At 40.7% G+C, this 22,580-nt stretch overlaps 3 protein-coding genes across 3 annotated transcripts in view; 2 read left to right on the plus strand and 1 right to left on the minus strand.

Moving 5' to 3' along the window:
* Positions 1-1,347: 1,347 nt before the first annotated feature.
* sdhb (succinate dehydrogenase complex, subunit B, iron sulfur (Ip)) lies at positions 1,348-14,608 on the minus strand. Its single transcript, XM_062053239.1, has 8 exons — positions 14,455-14,608; positions 10,332-10,465; positions 6,627-6,712; positions 6,411-6,547; positions 5,281-5,397; positions 5,101-5,202; positions 4,906-5,028; positions 1,348-1,622 (listed from the first exon to the last, which is right to left on the minus strand). Exons 1-8 carry the CDS (start codon positions 14,581-14,583, stop codon positions 1,542-1,544), a joined length of 909 nt encoding a protein of 302 aa, XP_061909223.1. The 5' UTR covers positions 14,584-14,608; the 3' UTR covers positions 1,348-1,541.
* A 10-nt stretch (positions 14,609-14,618) lies between these two features.
* Positions 14,619-18,546, plus strand: mrpl20 (mitochondrial ribosomal protein L20). The gene is made up of 4 exons (XM_062053251.1): positions 14,619-15,039; positions 15,184-15,294; positions 18,091-18,168; positions 18,260-18,546. Exons 1-4 carry the CDS (start codon positions 14,953-14,955, stop codon positions 18,431-18,433), a joined length of 450 nt encoding a protein of 149 aa, XP_061909235.1. The 5' UTR covers positions 14,619-14,952; the 3' UTR covers positions 18,434-18,546.
* A 739-nt stretch (positions 18,547-19,285) lies between these two features.
* Positions 19,286-22,580, plus strand: part of atad3 (ATPase family AAA domain containing 3) — a 31,876-nt gene continuing 28,581 nt past the window's right edge. Inside the window, exons 1-4 of the mRNA XM_062053264.1 lie at positions 19,286-19,620; positions 19,868-19,944; positions 21,744-21,845; positions 21,914-21,973. Coding sequence (XP_061909248.1) covers positions 19,431-19,620; positions 19,868-19,944; positions 21,744-21,845; positions 21,914-21,973 — 429 coding nt within the window. The 5' untranslated portion in view covers positions 19,286-19,430. The remainder of the gene's footprint in view (positions 19,621-19,867; positions 19,945-21,743; positions 21,846-21,913; positions 21,974-22,580) is intronic.

Below are 22,580 nucleotides of genomic sequence, written 5' to 3' on the forward strand. Positions count from 1 at the left end.
GAATTAAAACTAGTTCTGACAGTGTACCACAAACCATCACCACCACACACCATTGGCGCCAGCTCCAACAAGGTGGTCATTGGTTGACAGCTCCCCTCCTCTCTTCACCAGAGTATCCAAGACCTGGAACCGCAGAACAAGGGAATCACCCGGGGCATCACTTTGAGTACTCCCAAAATCCAAAAAAGGAGGGTACTCTGAACTATTGATTGACGCAGAAACGTTAACAACAGCCACAAACAGTCACCCAACCTGGAGGCAGAGGGAGACTACCCTCTCATCTACTCGGTTGAACTCCAACATACAGGCACTGAGCTAGGGTAAGTATTGCCACCCCCGCTCGTCACCTCTCACTGCTTGCAACACCAGAGTGGAAGAAAGTCGAGCCCCTGTTGAAAGAACTGGATCCAGAGCCCTTTCTGTGCGTCCAGGTGAGTTCAACTACATCTAGCCCCAACTTCTCAACCTCGCACACGAGCTTAGGCTACTTAGAAAGGTAACATTTCATGTCCCAAGATCTAACTTCTGCAGTTGAGGATCAGACCGCCAAGGTTCCTGCTTTTGGCTGAAACCCAACTCAGAATGCATCTAACACCTTTGACCCCTCGTAGGAGTACTAAGTTCACTTTCGGAATGGGGCTCATGTTACTTCTCTGGGCTGTGCTTGACCAGGCATCATGGCAGTTGTTATTGAGCCCCACCTACAGGCCTTGCGCTGGAGTGGGTCCCGGCTACCTATGTCCAAGAGATCCATTGCATAACGATTCAATTCTCGATTCAAAATCTATACTTCTTTAAAAACATTGGATGCCAGTTCTGTGATTAACCAAACCCCTCCATAAATAGATGAACAGCTCTAATCAATTTCTATATTATTTAAAAGAAAACATGTTTTGTTTTTATATAATTCTTCCCAAACATTTAATAAAGTAAAATACAAATAGGCAACAAGAGAAGTATCCAACACTTTTCATTGAAGGTCACATTTATTACTTTTGTGGCTGTGGAGAACTGTTTCTGATAATTTGTTTATTGTTTAAGGGGAGCTAATCTTACTCAATAAAAGTGATAGAGCCAATACTTTTCTTAAATGTCATTCAAGATTGAAAAATAGGGTTGTGGCCAATGCCAATTATTAGAGCATGTTATTATTGCTTAACAAGTTAAAGTATGTCTAGGTACATGAGCGCCCCCTAGAGGACATTTTGACTGCTAACAGAGCGACCTAAGTGATGTCTTAATTCTCAACATGAACTTTTTAATGATTTCTTCTCAGCAAAGCAGACAGAAAAATTGAAATACACGTAATTCCCATCCATTGAAAGAAAATTGAAAGACATGCAGCAGTTACACATGAATACACCCTTTTTAATACACTGCAAAAAACAAACATGTTACGGTACACTACACACCATTCATTTTGTACATGTGCAAGTTCTCCACACATACATAATATACAATAGTGTGTGTGAGGTGTACAAGTCCATCAAAGCTGAATACTCATGATTTAAAATTAATATATCATGTAATTATAATAGATGTCAAACAGCAGCTGCCGTCTTCTCCTTGTAGGTGGCCATCATCTTCTTGATCTCTGCTATGGCTTTCCCTGGGTTCAGACCCTGTGAGGATGAACGACACACACTGTAAGCGTCACGTTGAAGACATGAATCAAAACAACTAACCATGTTCTACACCAGTCAAATACTCGTTACATCACAGCACATGGTTATACCAGTCAAATATCCTGTTAATGACAGAAGTGCTTAGGGATCAGCTGTATAGATGCTTGTCAAAGATCTTTTATTAGACGGGAGCATTCTGCTCTTTCTAAGGACCTACCACAATAATGCTAGTCAAAATTCTTCTATATGACAAGAGCACTGTACTCTTTTCAAAGGGGAAATACACTTTTCTTTTTAGAACTTTTGCAAAATCATCATGAGAAACAAGAAGACAGATACATTTTCTTAATGCATTTCTAACTAAAAAATAAATGTAAATAAAAGCCAGCTTACATTGGAATCAAAGAGAGGTACTCTATTTCGCCCATGAAGTCCTCTAGAGAACTATCCAAAAACCGCCAACAATAATCCATTTACATTTTGTGACCTGATTAATCAAGCACCTTGTGCTGCTAAATTGACGTCATCGGCTGGTGAGCTGCTTTCTCGCCTCGGTGCTCGTGAAGGTTTGTTCTAGATCAGGGGTGTCAAACTCATTTTAGCTCAGGGGCCGCATGGAGGAAAATCTGTGCACACGCGGGCCGGACTATTAAAATCATGGCATTAAAACTAAAAAATAAAGACAACTTCAGATTGTTTTCTTTGTCTTACTTTGGCCAAAAATAGAACAAACACATTCCGAAAATATTACAATAAAAATATTTAAAAAATACCGGCAGCGGTAAAGTTTAGATCCATGAAGGAAAGAAGAAAGTGAATGAATTTTTATAACTGAATACATTTACATATGCATAAAAATGTGTTTTCTTTTGTGTATGACCGGTATATTTTTTTATGAATGAAGTAACGTTTATGACAAACTTTTTCCAAAACACAATATAGAATGTGAGATATAACAAGATAATGCATACATTTATCATTTGTTTTCAAAACGCTTACAAAAAAGTGGGAGCCCAAAAATTGACTGTGGGACCCCATTCTTACGACTTGATGGGGTCATAGATAATTCATTCGCAAGCCGAGTCTGGCCTTGACTTTGACACCCCTGTTCTAGATCATAAATAATGCCTCTCACCTTGATAGTAAAAAGATGAGGACATAATCCGACAAGTTGGTCAATTTAGGCATCTAATTTAGACCAGGAAATGGCGAGAAAGACAAGAAAATATGCATGGTTCCACTTCCATTTTTTCTTTGCGAGAATTATGAGTCATTCTTCATGTAAATGGCAATATATCAACATCCTAACAGTCTGCATCACAGTGACAGCAGATATGGTACAGTAAGTGACATTTTATTATGTTTGTTGGCTTTCATGAAGTCAGGGAAGTTGTGGAAGGAAAAAGTGAACGTTGTAATGTGTTTGTGAAATGAATGCGCCGCCGGATGCTTAAAATGAGCAAAATACGTAAATATAACATGTTATTATGAATGTGCCTGTTACTATATTACATATATACTTACAGCATGTATATAAAACGCTGATGGAAGTGTTTGGAAGCTTTTTAAGCGCTTTATAGGCAAATAGAGCTAATCTAATAGGCTCAATTGTCAGCAGACTTTTGCTTGCATTTATTTACTAGTTAGAATGTATTAAAAAGAAAAACATACGAATGCTTACATAAGAATTGTGAACGATGGGCAAAATTCCAAGAAAAGTGCAGTTCCCCTTTGAGGACCTACTGCAAAAATGTAAGTCAAAGATCTTCTTTATAACAGGAACCTTTTTTTAAGCACACACTAGAGCACTATTAAAAGAGGCTTCATGCAACAGGACAAATCTGCTTTTTTTTTTAGAACTTGCTGCAAAAATGTTTGTCAAAGATCGTCTATTTACCCTTTGTGCTATGCTGTTTAAAAAAAAACCTGCCCGTCAAAGATCCTCTGTTAGAGAGGAGCTTTGTGCTCTTTCTAAAGACCTACTACTGCAATAGCGTGAGTCAATGAACCTCTATTTCAAGAACGCTATGCTGTATCCTCTATACAACAGAAACATGCTGCAGCTTCTAAGGACTGACTGTAAAAATGTTATTAAAAAATGCTCTAAATCAGGGGTGTTAAACGTATGGCCCGCGGGAACAGGTTTTATCCGGCCCACGGGATGAGTTTGGTAAGTATAAAAATGAGCCGAAATTTTTTAATGAAAGAAACTGCTGTTGTAAATGTGTCCACTAGATGTCGCAAGAGCAATTCTACATATGTAAAAAAAATAAACCACATGTTAGTGCACCAGATGAGGAAAATTATCAAACTTCATAAATAACATATTGTGATTTGATTTTGATATTATTTTTTTAATCTTGATAGATTGAAAATGAACACCAATGAGTGACTGATGAACATTATCACATAATTTATTCAGAAAGTATAAATAACGACAAGTAAAGGTAGAATACTATTAACCGCAACATGTAAGTGTAAAAAAAACAAAAACAATACTTTATGATTTGTACAATTTCAGAATGTGCTTGTTGATCGGTAGGTTGTGAGTTCAAACCCCGGCCGGGTCATACCAAAGACCATAAAAATGGGACCCATTACCTCCCTGCTTGGCACTCAGCATCAAGGGTTGGAATTGGGGGTTAAATCACCAAAAATGATTCCCGGGCGCGGCTACACTGCTGCCCACTGCTCCCCTCACCTCCCAGGGGGTGATCAAGGGGATGGGTCAAATGCAGAGGACAAATTTCACCACACCTAGTGTGTGTGTGACAATCATTGGTACTTTAACTTTAACTTCTATTTTTAAACAAAGAAAACAATCTGAAGTTGTCTTTATTTAGAAGTTATCGTGACGTGATTTTACCAGTCCGGCCCACTTGGGAGTAGATTTTTCTCCATGTGGCCCCCATCCAAAATGAGTTTGACACCCCTGCTGTAAATGATAGGCGCTTGCTGCTGTTTTAAAGGGCCGACTGTAAAAATGCCATTCAAAGATTCTATATGACAGGAGCTCTGTGCGTTTTTGAAGGACCTACTACTCCTGTAGGGTGAGTCAAAGAACCTCTATTTTAAGAGCACTAGGCTATATTCAACGACTTCTGCAAAAATGCTAGCCAAAGATGCTATATATGAAAAAAGCACTGTGCGGTTTTTAGCTTAAAAAGTGAATTAAAACGTTTTGAGCTAAATTGTAAAAGCAGTGTCTTAGAAGTCAGCTGGTGTTGGCTCCAGCTTACGTGTGTGAGGATGAAAGGACAGAAAATGGAGGTATTTTTACTTTGGGACAGGTCTTGGTGCAGTTCATGATGGTGTGGCAGCGGTACAGAGAGAAGGGGTCCTGCAGCTTGGACAGACGCTCCTCCGTGAACTCGTCCCGCGAGTCGATCATCCAACGATACGCCTGGAGGACAACAGGAAGCAGACACGTCGTTCACACGTTTGTCTTTTCTTTCTTTGCTTTCAGCACACACACCTGCATGAGCACGGCAGGTCCCAGGTATTTGTCCCCGTTCCACCAGTAGCTGGGACAGCTGGTGCTGCAGCAGGCGCACAGGATGCACTCGTAAAGGCCGTCCTAAACAGGAAGTGGGGACATTCAGAGGGTCAGGGGACGTGTTTCTGCGTGAACGCAGAAATGAAAGCAGCAACGTGCCAGTTTCTGTCTGTCCTCCACAGACTGAAAGTACTGCTCCTTGCCCTCCTGGGACCCGTCCTTCTTCTTCAGGTACGGCTCAATCGACTTGTACTGAGCGTAGAAGTTGCTCATGTCCTGTGGAGCAAAAGCATATTTGGGACCTGAGGGTTTCTATAATATGCTGTGATGGATCATAAGTAGAGGAAAATAAAAATCTTCATCTTCATTCACATACAATTCACACAAGATAATAGCAGACCTCACTGGCAAAAAACGTTACTTAACGTTAGTTGCAGCCCTAGTTTTCATACCTACAGTTGTTCTCTGTTTGCACTTGATCAAACCCTTTCTCATCGCAAAAAGCCGCTGCCTGACCAGAGCTCAGAAAATCTGCAGAGACTCCTCCCACCCCCACCAAGAACTGTTTTCACTGCTGGACTCTAGAAAGAGGTTCCGCAGCCTCCATAGCAGAACCTCCAGGTTCTGTAACAGCTTCTTCCATCAGGCCATAAGACTCTTGAGCGCATCATAATACTCCCCTCAATTCCCCCCCAAAACGGATTAACTGGCTGGAATATAAAGAAAATATAACATACATCTATAAACGTGGATGCATATGAAAAAGTGCAATATATTTATCTGTACAGTAATCTATTTATTTATATCTGCACCCTACTGCTCTTTTATCCTGCACTACAACGAGCCAATGCAACGAAATTTCGTTCTTATCTGTACTGTAAAGTTCAAATTTGAATGACAGTAAAATGAAGTCTAAGTCTTTTCTAACATTCCCCACTACAAAATGAATATATGTCTGATTCCTGCTAACATCAGGTCAGTATCGGTATCAGCAAATACTCAAGGCTCCAATATAGGCATTGTATCTGAAGTGAAAAAGTTGAATCGGGACACCCATAGTTTCTTACATACTTGTTTTAACAGTTAACTTCTTCTTACGCTTGTAAGACTAAAATGCTACTTAAAACGTGCAGTTAATACATGACGGCAACAGTTTGATTTCTACACAAGTTGGATGTTTTTTTGGCAGTATCAAGCTCATTTCTAAGCGTCTGCATGAAACGTGGAAGCAGTTGAGATGCTCCTTCTTCTTCTAAAGAGGACTTCGTAAAAAAGCGGACGTGACTTACCGGCACCAGGTCTTTGACCACATACATGTGTGGAAGCGGGTAGATCTTGGTGGCTTTGCTGGTGTTTGTGTCAATCTTGTTGAGGCAGGCCAACGTGTTTCCACCGTTGATGTTCATGGCGCAGGATCCACAAATCCCTGCGTGTTGTTGATGTGACACAAAGAGAAGGACCTGAGTAATTTGGCTCCGATGTCAAACTCAAGACCTTCAGTGTACCTTCTCTGCAGGAGCGGCGGAAAGTCAGCGTGGGGTCCATCTCATTTTTTATTTTAATCAGGGCATCAAGGACCATTGGACCACATCTGCAGAAGGGAAATGTTATGATGTAGGACAGGGGTGCCCAAAGTGGGGCGGGCGGGCCAAACTCGGCCCGCTGAGTCGTTTTGTTTGGCCCGCCAAAGGGTGGTTTCCCAAAAATTCATACAAATACATAACCCTCTGAACTCACTCAACCATTGATTGCATGTCCACAAGGCTAACAAGTTGCCATCTATCAAACGTAATGATTTCCACTACCTTAAAAAATGCCAGTATGGGATTAAACACTGTTTTTCATTCAGCACTAAGATTTGTTACTGGCTGTCGTAGTCTCACCCACCATTGTCAACTGTATATGAAGTCAGACTTATCTTCATTGAGTGCACGCAGATACACACATTGGCTGACTTTAATTTATAAGGCTCTTTTAGGTTTAATACCTCCATACTTGTGTACTCTGTTACAAAGAAAAAGCAACTCTTACGCATTACGTTCTAACCATTTGTATGTTTTAACTGTTCCTCATGTACGGACTGAATTTGGCAAAAGAGCTTTTGGCATTGCTGCCCCTATGGCATGGAATGAATTGCAGACGAAACTGAAACTTACAGAACTACTTCCATTTGGAGCCTTCCGTTCTGTCCTGAGGGACAAACAGCGAGAGACGTTTGCACAGTGCCTGTGTTTTTAAAGATGTAAATCTCTGTTGTTTTACAGTTCTCTTATGTATTTTAAAATGTATGTCTTAATGTATTTATTTTGAAACTGCTCTGTGACATGTGCTGTTGACCTCTTGGCCAGGTCACCCTTGTGAAAGAGATCTTGATCTCAATGGGTTTTCTTATCTGGTTAAATAAAGGTTCTAAACTAATCACTTATTGTGCAGCTGTACATTTAAAGGGGAACTGCACTTGTTTGGAATTTTGCCAATCGTTCATAATCATGAGAGACAAGGAGATAAACGTTTTTTTCCCTCGTCTCGTTCTAGGTGGCTAGCAATGCAGGTAATGAAAGCAATCAATTCTACCTCTATATCACTTTTAAAAGTGCATTCAAAAACCGTCAACAATTTTTGATTTACGTTCCCTAACCTGTATAATAACCAAGCTGTAGCGACATTGTTATTGTAAGAGTGAACATTGAGAAACAATTTTTCTTTCGTAGTAACACATCAGCGTGCTTCGGTATTAGCCGTAAATTACAGCAAGAGATAAGATAGCTTCTACAACAACACGAAACGCATTTGAGTTTGTAATGCACAACACTGCAATACAACAACAATTTGTAGGGACGGAAAAACATGATTATATTACAGTATTTGTAAAGTATTAGCCCACATTTCATGTTTTGTTTGTACACAGCTGAGCTAGCCAGACAGCATATGTGCTGTAGTTGTAATAACACGCATGGCGTGCTGCGTGTATTAATCGATATTAAAGTGAGACTCACTGGATGGACAGTGGTTCGTCTGGGCCAGCGGGCCGGGGACATTTCCTGTTAATTTTGGGTAAGCAATCCATTTATGTCGAAATAGCTTGGCTCCGAGTTCCATATCTATAGCGTCAAAATCGCTTTCATCCCCCTCTCTTGGCTTCCGTCTGCTCCAACGTCTCGCTCTTCCTTTGTGCTTGCTTCTATAAGCAGCAGTATATTTAGCTTCAAAAGTAAAAGGTTGTGAATCCTCATTTGTTCAAAAATAGTTGTCTTTGTTGTCTGTTGCCAAGTCTGCCATGATTAGAAAACACAAGTGTTTGATTGCGGAAGTAGGAACACACATGTTGCCAGAAGCCGGACGTGCACTGCTTTGGAAACAGAAATCAATGCACGGAATAAATCAGTCCCGGAAATGATTAAAAAACTGTAAATATCGAACATATTACATATAGTTTTCAATGGGTCTGTTACTACATCATAAATAGACTTGCACTATGTATATAAAATGTTGCTGGAGGGCTTTAAAGCTACAACGGTGACTCCCATTAGCCGCATCTTTCAAGCGTTTATATCATCTTTAAAATCGTACAAAAAGAAAGACGTGTGTTTTTGTCATTCATAATGATTGTGAACGATAGGCACATTTCCAAAAAAGGGCAGTTCCCCTTTAAAATTGCTGTGTTTGGCCCACAGCCCATTGGCACATTTTCACTTTGGCCCTTAGAGGCAAAAAGTTTGGGCACCCCTGATGTAGGACATCTTTTGAAGGACTTGTACTCAGGTATTTGTCTTCCATTGGTGCAGAGGTAGCGATTGCAAAAGCAGATGAACGATAAGAATTGGAAAGAAGAAACCCTGTCTGAGCATTCTGTGCTAAAACTCCATGAAACTGGTGTTTACATGACAAACTACTTGTTTAAAGCTCAGAGTGTAAACAGAAAAAGGCCAAGAGACACTTTCATGTCTTAAGTTAGCAGTGTTCAAGATAACATTTTCTTTTATCTTACTTTAGCCACCATTTCAACTCTGAGATGGAACATGAGGAATATATAAATACAATATCGACTTGTCCAGGTTGTACCCCGCCTTCCACCCAAGTGCAGCTGGGATAGGCTCCAACACACTCGCCACCCCGAGAGAGACAAGCGGTAGGAAATGGATGGATGGATGGATGTTGGCCCAAATATAAGATAGTTTTTTTCCCCTATAAAGAAGTCTTAAAAGGATGGGTCATCTTATATTTGAGATCTAGAGATTTAAACATGAAAATCAGTAGGTGGTTGCCAAATCTGTTCATATTTACAAATAGTTTCACGCAATAGAAAACAAAAAATACCATCCATCCATCTTCTACCGCTTGTCCCTCTGTACTGACCCGAATGTAAGACTGTAAAGCCCCCAGGAAAAAATCTGAAAAAGATGGGTCGCCTTATATTCGGTGTAAAGGTTTATGCAGGTGGGGTCAAAAAGCTCTACAGGTTTATTCTTGGAAATCAGTAATTGGTGCAAAGTTATGTACATATTTAAAAACTATTTACCCCATACAAATATAAAAACTATACAATACTGACACGAATACAAGACAGTGCTTTCCTCTAGAAGAGTTAAATAAAAGATGGTCTGTCTTATATTCAGGGTGAATATAGACAACAATAGAAATACCATATTGATTTGATTACAAGATGGTATTTTTCCCCAAAACAAATATTGTCTTTTTATATTTGAGCAGGTGGTGCCAATTTTGCTCATATTTACAAACAATCTCACCCAAAAGAAAACAACAAATACCATATTGATGCAAATACAAGTCTGTATTCTAAAAGAGACGTGTCGTCTTATGTTTGAGATCTACAGGTTTATACATGTGGTGCCAAATTTGTTCATATCTAGAAATAATTTCCCCATAGAAAATGACATAAATACTGTATTGAACCGAATAGATGCCATTTTCCCCACAGAAAACAAATATTGTGTCGTCGCATATTTGCAATCTAAAGGTTTATACATGAAAACCAGCATTTGGCACCAAATTGTTTCATATTTAGAAACAATTTTCTCCATACAAAAAAAAATGCAGTACTGACTCAAATGTAAAAAATTGTTTTCCCACAGGACAGTTTGGTGTGTTGTCTTATATACGGGGGGTCTCAAGGTTTATGCATATTAACCTGAATATAAGCAGGTTGAGCAAGTGTCACAGGCTCATCTCAGCCAAGTGACGTCACTTACGTGTTAAGGTCGATCTCAAAGGTCTGCATGCGAGGTTTGTCTCCAGGAGTGTCTGGGTCCCATCTGTACACCTGGAACTTCTTAATCCTGGGTTGTGCTGCTGGAGCAGCTGCTGTCTGCGCATACCGTACTGCCTACCACAACATAAAACAACAGTCAGTCAAATAAATACATACATGCTCGGATTCTCAAACTGTGGAAGAGTTTCATGTTTAGAAAAAATGCTGTCCATAGAAAATTACAGAAACAAAACAACCTTGGCCTCTTCCACGGTTTGAGAATCTGACTATGTATGACCTAGAGCAGGGTCCCCCAAACTTTTTGCGTACAAGGGCCAAACAGAAAATGGGCCAATGGCCAGTGACTTTAAGCATACAGCAGCACAATAAGTGAGGAGTTTAATCCCATACCGCCATTATTTAAGGTAGTGGAGATCATCACATCTGATCGATGGCAACTAGTTAGCATTGCGAACGGGACATCAATGATTGCGTAAGCTTACAAAGAGTGTTATTATGTATTACATTTTGGGAAGCCACCCTTTGGCGGGCTAAACGAAACGCCTCAGCAGGCCGGATTTGGCCTGCAGGTCCCACTTTGGGCACCCCAGATCGAGAAGTTTGCACATTAAAACCAGTCTCTGGCACCAAATAAGTTCATATAAGCCATACTCACTTGAATATAAGAAAGCGCTTTTCCCCCGCAGTTTGAAAAAAAAAGGTTGTCTTAGATTTAGAGAGTTAATCAAACTACGCAAGAGCAGTAGCACCAAAGGATTGCAAAAATTACTACAATAAATAAACTTTGGCAAATAGTAACCAACTTCCATATACGGTATGGAAAACAAAAGGTATTGGCCAGATATATACAAGTATTTGGTGGAGTAGCTGAGTACACACGAAGTAAATCGTACAGGCATAAAAGTCACTGTATAATTACGTCACCTTCAGTCATGTGCAGAGTATAAAATGCCTTGACATAGACTCAAAAGTTTTGTGCACTGAAATGATTTCAATGCAAAAAACTTTATCGATCAACTCCATAGTCCTGCCCAGCCAAAGAGAAGGACGAAAGATGGATTTATAAAAGGCCTGGATCAAAAAGGCTGAAACGTCCTCACAGCCAACTGTACTTGCATGGCAGGGTGAGTTTGGTCATTTATACAGTAATGTTATAATTTGCTGTCTTCTTAGCTACACCTTTATTGATAATATTGCAACTAGCTGACTGTACATATATATTTTCATGTCATATATTGGAATGCAGCTGAGGCTATGTTTACACTAAGCCGGATAACCCCTTAAACGAATAAATATTTAGCCTAAGCCCCGTTTTAGCCACACTAAAGTATCGTTTGAGGTCCCCCTCCCCAGACAATTCTTTTACACGGGTAAGTGTGCCGTGTATTTCTTGAATCTCCGCCTCTTAGCTTTGTATGAACTAATTGATCGTTTACAAACTGAGTTCGGAGAGGAAGTGATGCCAGAAAGACCGCGCCCCACACAGGAAGTGACGTCAGAAAGAAAGCGCCACAGCCAGCTTCATAATAAAGCGGTTTCATAACTCGGATATAACCACTGGAAATATGAAGGCGAGTCATCCAGACATGCCCGTGTTTCTCCTTCTGTCTGTACAGACGCTTGTGGAAATCACACATGAATACCTTAAGACAAAGTGATTACAGCTCTTTCGGATACAACACTTCTCAGACGACAAGAAAACTTTCCAATGTCCAGGTCAGCTGTGATTCTACTTAGCGAAAAACTTTGTCCATTTCTCGAAGGAGAGACAACGAGAATGCGGGCTCCTGTGGATGTGATAAAAAAAGTAGCGTGTGCTTTGTATTGCCTGGCCGTCGAGGGAAAACTACGGAAAACATCGCATGCATTTGGACGGGCAAAGCAGATTGTATCAGTTATTGTCCGCCATGTATGTCGCGGACTCAACATCAAGGTCCAGAGTATAAAAAGTCACCAAAAACGAATGGACAATGAAGGTAAAGGCAAATGAGTGAGGAGTGTCCTGACCAGATATCTAGATCCCTAATTTGATTGATGTAAAATGTTATTTATCACATTGTTTACGTGTCTAATAAAGATTTGATTATGATGGCTGAGGTGTAATTCACTACAATAGAGCCCCACAGCACACTGGATTACAGTTAATTGAAATACCACAACACTGGATATTGTTCAGATAAGTTAAAGGCCTACTGAAAGCCACTACTACCGACCACGCAGTCTGATAGTTTATATATCAATGATGAAATCTTAACATTGCAACACATGCCAATACGGCCGGGTTAACTTATAAAGTGACATTTTAAAATTCCCGGGAAATATCCGGCTGAAACATCGCGGTATGATGACGTATGCGCGTGACGAAGTCCGAGTAACGGAAGTTATGGTACCCCGTAGAATCCTATACAAAAAGCTCTGTTTTCATTTCATAATTCCACAGTACTCTGGATATCTTTTGCAATTTTTTTAATGAACAATGAAGGCTGCAAAGAAGACAGTTGTAGGTGGGATCGGTGTATTAGCAGCGGACTACAGCAACACAACCAGGAGGACTTTGTTGGAGCGCTAGCCGCGCTAGCCGGCGACTTCACCTTGACTTCCTACGTCTCCGGGCCGCCAAACGCATTGGGTGAAGTCCTTCGGCCTTCTGCCGATCGCTGGAACGCAGGTGAGCACGGGTGTTGATGAGCAAATGAGGGCTGGCTGGCGTAGGTGGAGAGCTAATGTTTTTAGCATAGCTCTGTGCAGTCCGATTGCTAAGTAAGCTTCAATGGCGTCGTTAGCACAGCATTGTTAACCTTCGCCAGCCTGGAAAGCATTAACCGTGTATTTACATGTCCACGGTATTGTTGATTTTCTATCTATACTTCCAGTCAGGGGTTTATTTCTTTTGTTTCTATATGCAGTTAAAGCACGATGCTATCACGTTAGCTCGTAGCTAAAGCATTTCGCCGATGTATTGTCGTGGAGATAAAAGTCACTGTGAATGTCCATTTCGCGTTCTCGACTCTCATTTTCAAGAGGATATAGTATCCGAGGTGGTTTAAAATACAAATCTGTGATCTACAATAGAAAAAGGAGAGTGTGGAATCCAATGAGCCAGCTTGTACCTAAGTTACGGTCAGAGCGAAAAAAGATACGTCCATCGCTGTCTCTCAAGTCCTTCACTGTAACGTTCCTCATCTACGAATCTTTCATCCTCGCTCAAATTAATGGGTTAATCATCACTTTCTCGGTCCGAATCTCTCTCGCTCCATTGTAAACAACGGGGAATTGTGAGGAATACTAGCTCCTGTGACGTCACGCTACTTCCGGTACAGGCAAGGCTTTTTTTTATCACCGAGCAAAAGTTGCGAACTTTATCGTCGATTTTCTCTACTAAATCCTTTCAGCAAAAATATGGCAATATCGCGAAATGATCAAGTATGACACATAGAATGGATCTGCTATTCCCGTTTAAATAAAAAAAAATCATTTCAGTAGGCCTTTAAATTTAAGAACTTGCACACAAAGCAACACTGGAGGGGACTATGACGTGCGCATTTTCCGCGCATGCGTATTAGGTTGCGTTGCGCTGGCGGACAGAGGGGGTCTTAAACCGTGGCATTGTTGTGTGTGGACACGGATAAGGTTAGGTGGGATTTACCCTGAGATAGGCTCCAGCACCCCCCGCGATCCCGAAAGGGATAAGCGGTAGGAAATGGATGGATATTGGCTTTTCAATTTTAATTTTTCTGGGAGAAAAATAGCTTAAATAATTAATATTGGTCTTAACATTTGACATTAAAATCCCTTCTAATGTACATGTTTCTATTCTATAGCCACTGTATTTCACTGTTTGATATGCGTTGGTGTGTATACGAATACATTGTGTAACAATTACACGCATAACATGCATATTTTAATCAAAGAAAAGAAAAAAACAAGTGTGCCAAAACATTAAACCTAGATATGAACACCTTCCTAGTTAGCTAAATGCTAACCTAGCAGGCTGACTACGTAATCGGTGTTCCACAGTATAGACGGCTCCACTGCTGAAGTTACACAAACACATCATCTTGTTTTGAAGCCCCATGATAGTCGAGTTATCAATATCAACATACCACCAAGCCAGCTGAGGAGCGGAGTGCCGAAACGCCACAGCGGCTCAAGGACATCAGGCAAGCCCCGGACATATTTGTGTCCGTTTTTTTTACTCTTGACCTCCACTTCCGCCCTGTCTGTCCCAGCATCCACCGCGGCGAGGTCGCAGCAGTGAAGGAAGCGCTTGTTTTGTTTGAAAGCATCACAAAAGGTGCAAAGGCACTGCAGAAAACTAAGTCATTTTATGGTGTACAAAGGACGTTATCGACACAATTTAATACAAATTCATTTTATGTCCAGTATTTTTAATTATTATTTAATTTATCCTGTTCCTGTTTGAGTACATATGATTACACGAGCCGCGTTTCGGATTCCCCGTAATAAGAACCAAGCACACCCAATGTGCCGCTACTACTGTGCGTGCTGCTTGAGGTGCGTGACAGACCAGACGAGCTCGGCTCAAGTGGAGCTGGTGCAAAAGGTCACATTCACTATTTTTGCAAGAGGCAACATCCAAAATGGTGTTCCTGTCTTGTACCCTTTGGGCGAGAAGCCGCGGACCTGACAGATACTGGAAGGTCCAAGAACTCCTCAAGCATGCTCGGGTAAGGAAGTAGGACTGGAGCGTGGAAACAACACATGTCTTACCATGTGATCCACCATTGTTGAGAAATGACGCTAGGATTTTAAAGATCATTGCAAAAATTCAAGATGTGACCGTTATGACGTTTTTTTTGCGTGTCTTTCAGCACTTCAGAGGCAGGAAGAACCGATGTTACAGTCTGGCTGTGCGGGCGGTGAGGAGGGCTTTTGTCTACGCGACTAAAGGTCGCAAATTGAAGAAACGCAACATTAGAACGGTGAGATATTTATATTTCATGATTGGCCTTTATAAGTGCATGATTTTGTGTGAGAAAACTGCGATAATGGCAATTTTTCATCAAATTAGTTAATCGAGGGCAAAGCTTCCTGAGGCTTCATTCGCTGTACTTGGGCCGTGCCAGCAACCTGAGGGTTCCTGGTTCGATCCCCACCTACCACCAACCTTGTCACGTCCGTTGTGTCCTTGAGCAAGACACTTCACCCTTGCTCCTGATGGGTCGTGGTTAGGGCCTTGCATGGCAGCTCCCGATCAGTGTGTGAAAGTGTGGGTGAATGTGGAAATAGTGTCAAAGCGCTTTGAGTACCTTGAAGGTAGAAAAGCACCATACCCATTTTACTTAGCCATCTACCTTTTTTGCACCAGGGACCGGCTTAATGTAGGCATTATTTTCACAGACCAGCCTTCCATGTGTGGCAGATAAATATAGCAAATCAGTGCATGAAAAATGAATACATGAAAAAACTCAGTGGATTTAGTGGCAGCCCCTGGCCTTTTCCCTTTGCAAAAAAGCTCTCCATGTGTAGCCTTTACCTTTAAGCTGATACTGAGGGCGACTGTGATGACTTAGTTTGACGCGTGCAAATGATTCAATGTCCAGTACTGTGGAAACACGTTTGGATATGACAATCCGTTTATTTTAAGCTATCAAAATGAAATCAAATGTAGGCTATAGAACATAATGTCATTGTTAGTATGCCGACCTTGAATTGAACATTGTCACAGCAGCGAGACCCGACCACGCACGGCACGGTCGAAAACTGTTTGTGTCCTCCATACAATCGCACCTGAGTGCTACCACCTGTACCCTAGATTAAATGAGGTCACCATGGCAACCGCACCATAGCAACGGTCCCATCCATGAAGGAACACACCTGTGTTTTGTCGCCAGCAATCATTTAGAGAAAACAAATATAAAAACAAAACAAACAAAATAAGGAAATTTGGCTCCAACACTCCTATACTTTAGTTTTTTTTAATCATTTTTGCTCGTAGTAGGCTTTTTTTTTAGCTGTAGTATTTGATTGGTTATAGATGATACATCACATTCAAGGACAAGAGCATGGATATATAATCAAGCTATAAATACTTGCTATTAGTTCCAATATACTTCTGTGGATTTTTATTTTTATTTGCAATATTTCATATGTAGCTTTTTTTGGTCCAATTTTCCATGCGTAAATACATCTGTTGTTGCTAACTACTTATATAATAGAACTACTTGCAATAACACCAGCACTTTAACTTACCAGGCCAAAAGAGGTGTGTATTTTTTTCCTTCAGCCCAATTATTATATGCAACAATTTAGCACTTCTCCATCTGCCTTATGCACTTTAACTACTATGGTCACTTTGTTCCTGATCTGCCCTGATCTTAGGTCATCAACCGGCTGCTGACTGCAGATGGAACCTAGCTTTTGGCTACGATTTGTCACCTTTAGATTTGATATGTTTATTAGTGTGCATTGTCCCATGTTACAAAGATGTAACAAATATAGCAAATGGCGACGTCGTATCAGGAGCTGTATAATACATCTATGATCAAGCTTATTGGTGTGTCTGGTGGGACTGGCGAAAGTTAAGTATTAGGAAATGCGGTCGGTTATAAATTATTTAATATCTCTGTGCAGCCTGGTAGCAAACGTGTCACGGACCGGTGGTTGGGGATCACTGATTTCTATTGAAATAAATGATTTCAGTAAATATAGGATGTAAAAATGCATGCTAAAGCCACCTGCTTTTAAAATAAATCAAAGCTGCAGCCAGTAGTGAGTAAGATATTCATTTTTCATTTATTAATTTATTTCAGGCAATGACATAAAAAAAAGTACAAGGTAGACAACACATAATATAAATTAATATTATGCAAAAGGTAATGTACAGTATGTAAGCATGATGATCCAGTTTTGCCTGAAAGGGAGTGGACAGAAGATCACTTATTTAATCCCACTCCCAGTTATCCATTCAGTGATTAATACATTGAGTTTCACTGTTACTTTGTTTAGGGATTATAATACAAATGTTGTATCATGGTGGCATTACCAAAGTTAACAATAATTATTACACTGTAACAATCATTTGTATCAACAATGTAAGAAGAATGAACATACCAACAATAGTAAGGGACAAAATACCAACAATATTAATAGACAACCTAGCAATAATGGTAAAGAAACATTGAGCACATGTTAACACTTTGAGACAGAGTACAACAGCAAGTCTGTTTAAAGACCCTCATCTCTATATTTGAACCAGACCTGATGTTTGTATAATAGTTTAAATCGATCAATTTATTAGTCATGTTAAAAATGGTACAGCCACTGAGTGGTCTTTTTGAGGCTATCAATCAATATTTTGACATTCTTATTCAACCACACAAGTGGGCCAAAATATTACAAACCCATTAACCTCTCGTCAGTGTTTCCCATACAAATACAGTTGGATTGCCACAAATAGATTTGGTGCTGCCTGTTCACCTTCATAAGAACAACATAATGGGGCTTTACAGTAAAAGTAGCATGTTATTACAACTACTTACAGTATTGTAACGCTGCTTTTTAATGCACCCGGGGCCTCATGTACAAAGAATTGTGTGGATTTCCTACTAAAAATTTGCTAAAAACCAGAAAATGTATGCACAGAAATATCTAGATGTTGAGAGTATGCACACGAATGAATGCAAGCACATTAACGGTGCTACAGGTAACCGGATGTGACTAAAAACATTGATTTGTAATACTAATATAATCCATGGTTTTTGTTTGTAATATTCAAGCTTTGGATTACACGTATAGCAGCAGCATCCCGAGAGCATGGCATGAAGTATCCCGTCCTCATGAACAACCTAACAAAGGTAAGTTCATTCCTGCTAGTTCCGTCACACTCCTCTTGTGTTGGATAATTCTAATTAGTTTGTGCACTAATGGTAATGTTTATCCCTACAGAGCAGCGTGCAGCTCAACCGAAAGGTTATCAGCGAGCTGGCCGTCACAGAGCCTCGGTCGTTCCTCTCGCTTGCCAAGCTGGCCAGAGCCCGGCAACAAGAAGGCTTCTGTGCAGCGTTGGGTGACGGCAAAGAGCCTCCTGGTGTCTTCTCCCGTGTGGTCGTGCAGCATTAATGGACTCAGATTGTGGAGATGTTTATTAAAATAACAGAGTTGACGCGTACATTTTTTTATTTAACATTGGTTCTCCGCTGCGTACGGTTTTGTTTTGTCATGTGATATTATTGGTCGTTAGAACAAGATTGTTTTTTTCCTCACTCTTTTGACCAACATGTAAGTGTAAAGACTGATGTATTGTGTGTGTATCATTGCAATATCAATTCAACATTTCTTATATTTTCTGATAGAAATGAGTGGTCATGCCCCCCCACACTTTGTAAATATTTTTTCTCATCGTGTGCTTGTCCCCTGAATGTCAAGTTAAATAAACATTTTGATACATGCAACAATGTCTGTTTTCTACTATAATCAAAAACGAGTGTCCATGTTTAATGCATATCAAATACATAATTAGGTACATATGCTGCATTAAAAATGATTTACTTGAAAATACTTTTTTATCTGGTATGAATATGAGTGAGATTGACTGGCATTTAGAACAAGCAGTATAGACAATGAATGGATGCTTTGTGTTATCAATATATATTTAAAAAAACATAAATCAACACAATAATGGGATAGGCTCCAGCCACCCCCGAGAGGGACACGCGGTAGAAACAGGATAGATGGAATTATTTCTGTTTCAAAACGAACCAAGGACATCCAGCAAAGTCAAAGTTGTTTGACTTTCAAAGCATGACGGCCTGACGCAATATACCGCCATGTCCTTTAAAGAGGCTAGTGTGCATTTTGTCCCTTCACAGCTACCGTATCCTGACTGGGTGGGGTTCCTATGAATGACCTGCGCAGTCGCGTTAGCCAATGAAAATAAAGAATACTAACTCAGAGCCAATTGTGGTCGTTGTTCTTCAGCGTTACCGGTCCTTCGTGCTGCACATGCGCAGAGATCTGCTGAGTGGCACGCGCGTGGAGGAAGTGCAGTGACAGATCTTCGGCAGCCTCCCGCGTCTCCTCCGCTGCTCCTCACATTACGCTTTTTTTAGACCCGAAAATGTCGTGGCTTTTCGGCCTGAATAGGGGACAACCGGAGCCTCCTCCTGGTCTGCCTGTTCCGCCGCCACCGCCACCGCCTGCCGGTGGGTCCAGTGGCGGTGGTGATAAACCCAAGGACAAATGGAGCAACTTCGACCCCACCGGGCTCGAGAGGGCTGCTCAGGCGGCAAAGGACCTCGACAAGTCCCGTAAGTGTCCAGACAGAGAAGAGGGCGGACGTATGTTCTTTTTTGGAGTAGTACAAGTCATAACACATTCATACTATATGCTAACTGCTGAAAGCAGCTAATTTCACAGTTCATTCAAAACGACCGGCAGGGTTCAAAGGTGTCCATTCCCTTCAAAATACAATTCATATCAGCAAAAGCATGCACAGAGTCTTTGGTTGCATAGCTGAGCTATATTATTATGTGTGTCCGTGTCACGTCCATGCAGGACATGCCAAAGAAGCTCTGGATTTGGCTCGCATGCAGGAGCAGAGCACGCAGATGGAGCATCAGAGCAAAATTAAGGTATAGTAAAGGGGACTGTAGTATTCATATGTGTTTCTTATATGCGTGTGGTCTGCTTCACCATAATTTATCGCATCCATCCATCCATCCGTCCATTTTCTACCGCTGGTCCCGTTCAGGGTCGCGGGGGGTGCTGGAGCCTATCCCAGCTGCATTCTGGCAGAAGGCGGGGTACACCCTGGACAAGACGCCACCTCATCGCAGGGCCAACATAGTTAGACCGACAACATTCACTCACTAGGGCCAATTTAGTGTTGCCAATCAACCTATCCCCGGGTGCATGTCTTTGGAGGTGGGAGGAAGCCGCAGTACCCGGAGGGAACCAACGCAGTCACGGGGAGAACATGCAAACCCCACACAGAAAGATCCAGAGCCCAGGATCGAATCCAGGACCTTAGTATTGTGAGGCACACACACTAACCCCTGTTCCACCGTGCTGCATTGCATTTTTATTTGATCCTTTCGCACCCCCTGAAATCCATCATCCATTGCACGCCCCCACCCCCAGGCTCAGTACCCCTGCAGTAAACCTTCAGCTTTTATTCTCCCACAATATACTTCTATCCAGTCCTCATTGGCTTCCAGTTAAATTCCGCATTGAGTTTAATATTTTAGTCCTGACATTCCGTGCGTTGCATGGTGGGACTCCTCAGTACATCACTGATTTGCTATGCCCCTACTCCTCAGGGCGCAGCCTCCGGTCTTCAGTCCAGGGTCTTCTAAAGATCCCAAAAACTTGTTTTAAAACCCGTGGAGACCTGGCATTCCAGGCTATAGCTCCCAGACTCTGGAACAATTTGCACCAGTCCCTCCGTGATCTTGACTGTGTTGACACTTTTAAGAAACATTTGAAAAAAAATTAAGGGACAGCGGAGCTCATACTCCAACAGGCTCCTTCAACTTCCTTCCCGCACTGTGCGATTCAAGAACTCCTTCATTCCACACTCCATCCAGCTGTACAATCACTCGCCATACAGCAATAGATGACATCTGACACCTGACATGTTAGCTACTAATCTTTGTTTATAATGTTTATAATGTCTATTTTCTATTTCCTGCTGGATCTACTCTCTATTTTATGCTGCTGCTGTCACATATACTGTATATACTGTAATATTGTGCATTGTCATTGGTATATATTGTATATATGTTATATACATAATATAATATAATATATCTGTATATATAATGTACACATATTATGTATATATTCGTATATATGTGAGATTTTTTTATCGCTATATTAGTCTATTTATACCTGCATTGTTAAAGTTAAAGTACCAATGATGTCTCCTTTCCATCCTTACACTTTCCATCATTGTAACTGAGCTACTGTGTTGAACAATTTATTTCCCTTGTGGATCATTAAAGTTTGTCTAAGTCTAAGTCTAAAACTTCTGTTTTTAGTAAATCTTTTAGTTAATGCACCTTTTAACTATAATTTTTAATCCACTTTGTATCCTTTTTATGATGTTTCCCCTGTTGTTTTAATTGAATTGTTGTTTTACTTCACCTATGTTTTGTACAGCGCTTTGTGATTTTATCTGTGAAAAGCGCTTTATAAATACAATTTACTTACTTACTTGTGTGATGACTGTATTATGATGTTAGTATATATTTGATAGTATATATCTGTATCATGAATCAATTTAAGTGGACCCCGACTTAAACAAGTTGAAAAACTTATTCGGGTGTTACCATTAGTGGTCAATTGTACGGAATATGTACTTCACTGTGCAATCTACTAATAAAAGTTTCAATCAATCAATCAATACTTGTGTTGTTTTCCGCCATGACAGGAGTATGAAGCAGCAGTGGAGCAGCTAAAAGGCGACCAGATACGAGTTCAGGGAGAGGAGAGGAGAAAAACTCTGAATGAGGAGACAAAGCAACATCAAGCTGTAAGGTTTTTTTAAACTCCATTTATGTTTTATTGTGAAATGTATGCTAATACATCCCTTCACAACAGAGAGCTCAGTACCAGGACAAGCTGGCCAGGCAGCGCTATGAGGACCAACTGAGACAGCAGGTGAGTCCATATTTGTATATCAGTATGTGGAGTTTATATTGAGCAAAGACGTCAATCAAAGTATTAATATGCGCCAGGTTAAGAAACAATATAAGCATAGGGTGTTTACAAGGTATATATGGAAGAAGAACCACAGTGTCAGACATAATTGATCCTGAATTTTGTTTATCCATCATTATTAAGTCAGACCTCGGTCTATTTGTCTATGACTGCTTAGGCCAGAGTCTCAAACTCAATTTACCTGGGGGCTGCTGGAGGCAGAGTCCGGGTAGGCTGGGCTGCATCAGGTATTCCTCAAGAAAAGTTTAGTTGAAAAAAATCCAATCTTCCTAAATGTCTTTATATTTATATTTTAACACAAAATAAGATACAAAAATAAATAAACAAATTAAAAATCAATAAGAAAACAAGTAAATGCATGTTTGGTGATGTGGAATATGTTTAAATTAATTTGGTGTCACTGTCGTGTTTCGCCACATTGTGCGTCATTTCCGCGTTTTCCTGTTCAACAGCATGGCGGTCGGCGGATAATAGCAATCTCCTTTTGTTTTTGCGCTCGATGTTCATGTCTTTCATGATGACAAGAACACCATGGCATTTGTAGATG

This window comes from Entelurus aequoreus, linkage group LG01, assembly GCF_033978785.1.
Source record: "Entelurus aequoreus isolate RoL-2023_Sb linkage group LG01, RoL_Eaeq_v1.1, whole genome shotgun sequence".
NCBI lineage: Eukaryota > Metazoa > Chordata > Actinopteri > Syngnathiformes > Syngnathidae > Entelurus > Entelurus aequoreus.